Below are 6,000 nucleotides of genomic sequence, written 5' to 3' on the forward strand. Positions count from 1 at the left end.
AGGTCTCACCAGTGCTAAGGAGAATAAAAGAGTCACTTTCCTTGATGTACAGGTCATAATTGTATAAATACAACCCAGTATACTATTGGTGTGTTTTGCAATTTGACCATACTATTAACTGGTCTTCAGCTTATGATGCATTATAAACCCCACATTCTTTTCTGCAGTACTGCAGCCTAATCAAGTCATTTTTGATTTTTTGGGGGGTGCATTTGATCTGAAGGCTTAAATCATTATTTAATTTTATCAGATTTATTTCCAATAACATTCCCACTGAGTCAAAGTCATTTTGAATCCTAAATTTATTCCTAAAAATGGCTATTCACTCCCCCACCTAAACTGGAATCAACTGCAAATTTACTAAGTCTGTACTCAATTCCATTCAAGTCATTAAAGAAGATATGAGCTGTACAGGATCCAGCACAGGCCCCATGGGTGGGTTAATCTAAACCTGAACCATCTCAGAACCTAGCACCCCTGTGGTTGGAGGTCAGGGCTGTATCTGAACAAATGATATGTCCCTGCTTTAAATACAAAGACAGCCAAAGAGACCCCAAAGGGCTGCTAGGAACATTTAACATAGGAAAGATTATTTCCAATCTGTTTTGCTTTCATTCTTTATGTGGAAAAAGGTTTTGCATGTATTGAATAATAGACTCTGATCTAACCACAGACCTGCACAGTAAGAGTTTGCATACTGTGCTCAGGGTGGAGGTTGTTATTACAGGTACACTGATATATCGGTCCCACATTGTATTGTCTAGGAGCTAAGGAAAATTAACATTATTGCCAATCTTTTTTTTGGCTGATGTGGCCCATAATGTTACCATGAAGGCTGCATGCATGCATGCAGCCACAGCGCAGCACGCAGGTGGCCAGTAGCACAGGCCAGCAGCTTGTAAAGCAGTGTCCAGCTGGTAAGTCTGCTGTGGGGGAAGGGGCACTAGGGAAGGAAGGGGCGTGGTGGGGGGCAGACTGAGGCCCCCACGGTGAGGGAACGGGGCTGATGGGTTATGGGACAGAGTCATGAGCAGCTCGTTCAGGACTCGTGGGCAGGGAGGATGGCTCCAACCACTACGTGCACCTAAGGAGGGCATAGGGGGGGCATGTGCCCCCCAGATCTGTGCATGGGGCAAGGGCGGGCTACCAGGCTCTTCCAGGCAGGGGGCTGGACTGGGCTTGGGGAGGGTGGTGACGATGCTGGGAGGGAGGCTACACAGGGCTACAGCCACCCAAAATTTTCTCCACAGCCCCCCTACCAGCACTGCTGCTGCCTGCCCCAAGTGCAGCCTGGCACAGCCCCCCCACCATGAAGAACTTGGCACCAGCCCTGGCCCCAGCCCGCAGCAGCAACCCACCTTCGCCTCACACACAAAGCCAGGAGGCACCCCCACCTCCATGGCCTCCCTCAGTGGTGCGTGTAATGGTAGGAGCCACCCCTCTCGTCCCCTGGAAGAGCTGTGGCTCTGTCCTATGCCCCACACTGGCTGGGTGGTGCCTGCCCCAGTGCCACTCCACCCATCACTAAGGGAGCCTTGATCTGCCCCCCTGCACACCCCTTCCCTCCCCCATCCCCCCACAACAGACTTACCAGCTGGACACTGCTCTCCAAGCTGCTAGGCTGCATATTGGCCAATATGGCTCATTAAAAATGAGCCATCGGTATCGGTCCAAAAAATCTATCAGTGCACCCCTAGTTGTTATATCCAACTTCAAACTGAGCCATTATCTTATTTTCTTTGCCAAGTGTCTGGCAGGGAAACCACCTCAGCTGGTAAAAGTATCCCCTTTAGTAAAGAGGCTGCAACGGTCTTAGGCAGATTAAGTTCTTAAGTAGAAGCAGGTCTAGACAGGTAATTCATTCCACTTCTGCCATATCTTCCTAAACCAGGTGTGGAAAAATACAGATCTTCAACTTGGATTTTTTTTGGTTTTTTTATGTTGCATTATTTCCTAAAGCCATAAATATACTTGTGAAGTTAGGCACCTCCATTCAGACTCAACTGTGAAGTTAAGTTGAGACTGAGGTAATTCTGTAAAGCTGGGGCTTTGAGCAAAATATATATGTATTTTTTTTTTTAAAAAGAAAATCCAGAGTAGAAACTCTTGAGAGGCTCTAAAGCTTGTAATGCTTGTTCTAAGAGCTGTTTGCTCATAATACTCACTGGTTCCTGAGCCAAATCCCTGAGAGACATGGAGAGTATGATATGACCCAGTGAAGGGCTGAGTACATTCCCAGAAAGAGTTTACAGACACACATCCTGCACATCTCCTTGAGGAAAACAGGACACTATGACCTCCTGCAGGACCCTGCAGAGGGTGGAAAGCTAAGGATTTTTTCCCCACAGAAAGGGATGTGATCTATTATTGCATAGTCCCTACTGCAAAGGTTATGTTAAAGGATACCGACTGCACAGGATGAGGAGTGATATAGGGTCACCAAAAACAAAGGATTTATTTAATAATCATTAAGACTGCAGAAGCTGGCACCTTCCCTAGCACTCGAGGCCTTGAAGGTAGAAGAGCCTGTGAGAAAGGATTGCTTTGTGGTTTCCTCAACAGTTTTAAAACATCTGTCCCACCCTTCAAACGTACGCTGGCTGGGGCAAGACTTCCTTCCTCCGGATCACTCAAGAGGAACATGGCATTGTCTCGAGTCATCAGCTCCAAAAATCTTCCCTGCTTGCTCTGCAGACTGTAGGAACACATGTTCCTCACCCATGAGAAAGTCTCTGAAAAAAATCTATCCCCAGTTATACGTCTGAAATGGAGGCAGCCAATTGTGCTGCAGAACTGTAGTCTATAAATATGGCCTGAATATTATGATTCTGAAGGTCTGACACTGTTGTATGCAACCAGAACCTTCTTCTAAGGATAAACGCATTCATTAAAGTGAAATGGATCTTTAGCAATAGCTTCTTTAAAATACTTATCAAGTCTCAGATGCTTCCTAAGGGATCACTTATTTGTAGTGTATTATAGCCACACTACGATTTCAAGGATAAACACAAAGCCAAACTAAAAAGAACCTACCACCTTAGTCTGGGATATTAAGACAACACTCAAGATGAAAGAAGGACTTTTTTTTTTTTTAAATAAACCACATAAGTTACACAAATAATTCCAAGCACCAAGCTGTGCAGTATTACTAAAACTGTGACTGGCAGTGGTTTGAATCACTCAAGGCTTTAAGTCAGGGAGAAGGGGAGCACATAGACACTGTATGTATTGCTCAGTGATCACCAACTGCACATAATGGTGCTTAAGTACTCTGGATTACAGATTTAGCTCCCACATTTGCTGACAGCAAATGGAACTGCCTGGAAGGAAAGAGAAAATTAAAGGCTACTGAGCAAGCTCAGACCTAAAGAATATTCTGAATAACTAATTTCAGTTTAAGAAGGTAAAAGTATCTGCCCCCCGGCCAGAACTTCTCCTGCTCACTTTTCCCATTAGGATTCAGGTTCTGCATGATGAAAGGAAACTAAAAGAATGAGTTAGTTAAAATTAAAAAGGAGGGGAGAGGTTTTTAAGTAAGATTGCATGCATGAATTTTTGTTCAATGGGTGTTAACAAATATTCATTTAAATGATTAATGAGCATTTAGAGCAGTGCTATCCAACTTAAGCACCTGAGAGCTGCATTAGCACGGCCCACTGTCTCCTAGCGTGGTATCCCATGCACACAAGCAGGAGCTCCCAGGGTCTAAATTATAGGTGAGCCTGGGGGGCTGAGCCCCCCCCATAAGAGATAAGAGCCCCCCTGTAAGTTTTGAAAATCATAACCGGGGGTGGGGGGACACACTCCGATTTTATTAGGGCAATGTGATGAGCAGCCCTTTTTTTTTTTGTGCAAAAAACTCCTCCCCTCTTTCCCCCTCCCACTCTCCCCCAACAGTCGCAGTGTAATTCAAATCCTGGGCACTTCCTGACCCTGTTACACTGGGCACTGCTTCACCCCACTACACCATAGGGCAGGGCACAGCAACCTGCCTCACCTGTAAACCACCCCCTCGTGGGCTCTGTCCCACAAGTGCTCCACCATACCCTTGCTCTGAGGACTGGGCCAGGCAACAGAAGCTGGGGGAGGGACAGGAAGCCCCAGGACCCTGGCTGTTGCTGCAACAAATGGGGCAATGGTAGCTGGGTAGGAGTCTGGAGGCCATATCCTGATCCCTCACAGACAGCATCTGGCCTGCGGACCATCAGGCGGACATTTCTGTTTTAGAGAAATGTTGAAGCTCTAAATATTTCTGTGCCTTTCAATTACTGTGGAAAAGTGAAGAAAACACATTTTCATGGAAGACCAGAATTATTTACCACTATTGTTATTTCTAAGGTAAAAAACAAAACCCCCCCAAAAACCCACACAAAGCAGAAATGTTTACGACAAAAAACATTTAACTATTTTATACATCAGAAAAACAGTGGGCACAACTACAACTTAAAAAAAGCCCTTGCAGAAGCTACTTGTCTAGTTGCCACTGAAAGCAATACTCTCTCAAAGGGACAAAAAAACTTGCAAGTTTTTCACTGGCCAATAAGAATATAATTTTTCCTGATAGTAAAAAGCCACTAGAAAATGAAATTTGTACTGGTTAAAGGCAAGGGATATTTTGACATCGTTCCAGAATAAATAAGTTTGGGGTTTTTTGTACGATTGGTTCATTGGTTTTTTTCTTGCTAAGATGCATGTTGTTGTAGCAGAAGGACTACTACTATGTAATTTCCACAGAAATCTAAACAGGCAAGGCAAAAATTAAACCTAGGAATGTTTCACTTAAAATAATTTGCAGCTGTTTCTAGACTATTATTAGGCTTTCAAGGAGCAGTTTATACGATCAGATTCGGTTGGGTTACAAACCCAGAAAATGAAATACTTTTCCTTAATCACTACCTCTGCTTTTTTTAGTTTAAAAAATGTAATAAAGTTAACATTCATTCTTTTCCTTTAAGATCTCATATATATATATATGGCTTCTGATAAATGGACAATGCAGCCTGCTTCAAAATATGAATTAGCTGCATTTTGAATAAAAAAGTTAAAAGGATCACCTGTAAGTAGTCAGATTGGATAGCAGTCAGCAGATGGTCCTTGCTCAGCTCGTAGAAAACATCTGAAGTCATAACCTGGGTAAACTCCTCACAGAGGAAATGCAGTGCTTGACGGTGTACCCACTTGGAACCATATGGCTGTGAACTCCACTTGAGAATGGCAATTAAGGTGTCTAGTGAGATGCTTTCAGCAATAATATCCTCACAGCCTACAAAAATAAAAAGGAAAAGAACTACTAACAGTAGAAGAGACCATGTCATCATTTAGGAGTACAGCATATACCTAAATATGTTTAGCAACAGAACTGTTCAGTAGACCTGTGCAAAGCACCTAATATTTGCTTCGGATTCGGCTGATTCAGGGGACAGTGATTCAATTCAAATCACTGTCCCAAATTGATTCGGCCGAATCTCCAAAAATCAGCCAGGCCCATCCCCCGCAGCTCAGCAATGGCTGCCCCACTTGCCTCAGCTCCGGGCACTTGTTAAAAAAGAGCCCTGATGCAATGGGTGCTGCCAGGCAGGCGGGGCAAGCCCCAGTGCCCCATGCTGCACAGGGGGTTCTGCACGAGCCCCCTGAACCCCCCTCACTCCCCCAGCCGCACCACAGGTGCCTTGTCCAAGCTAGCTCTGGCCCTTTAAGAAAAAAACAAATACAAAACCCCCCAGAAAACTGTGGACTCACCACTCCTGCCAGCGGGGCAATCCCCACTGCCCCATGACATGTGGGGGGCTCTGCACAAGCCCCCAAAACCCTGAGGCCACTGTAGGAGCTGTGAGTCCCAGGGCTTTTCTCTGTTTTTTCCCCCTCCTTAAAGGGCTGGAGCTGGCCCAGGAGGGGCAGCTGTGGGAGGCTGGGGGAGCGAGGGGGCTCGTGTCGATCATTCTCCCACCTGGCGGCAACCAATGAGCACTGAGGCTCTTCTTGAAAGGGCTGGGAAATGGG

At 45.3% G+C, this 6,000-nt stretch overlaps 1 protein-coding gene across 1 annotated transcript in view; it reads right to left on the reverse strand.

Moving 5' to 3' along the window:
- BTBD7 (BTB domain containing 7) overlaps window positions 1-6,000 on the reverse strand; it is a 56,403-nt gene that overhangs the window by 20,075 nt on the left and 30,328 nt on the right. The window contains exon 3 of the mRNA XM_019552445.1: window positions 5,055-5,263. Within this exon, the coding sequence (XP_019407990.1) occupies window positions 5,055-5,263 (209 nt within the window). The remainder of the gene's footprint in view (window positions 1-5,054; window positions 5,264-6,000) is intronic.

Source organism: Crocodylus porosus, unplaced genomic scaffold (genome assembly GCF_001723895.1).
Source record: "Crocodylus porosus isolate Cpor-Errol unplaced genomic scaffold, CroPor_comp1, whole genome shotgun sequence".
NCBI lineage: Eukaryota > Metazoa > Chordata > Crocodylia > Crocodylidae > Crocodylus > Crocodylus porosus.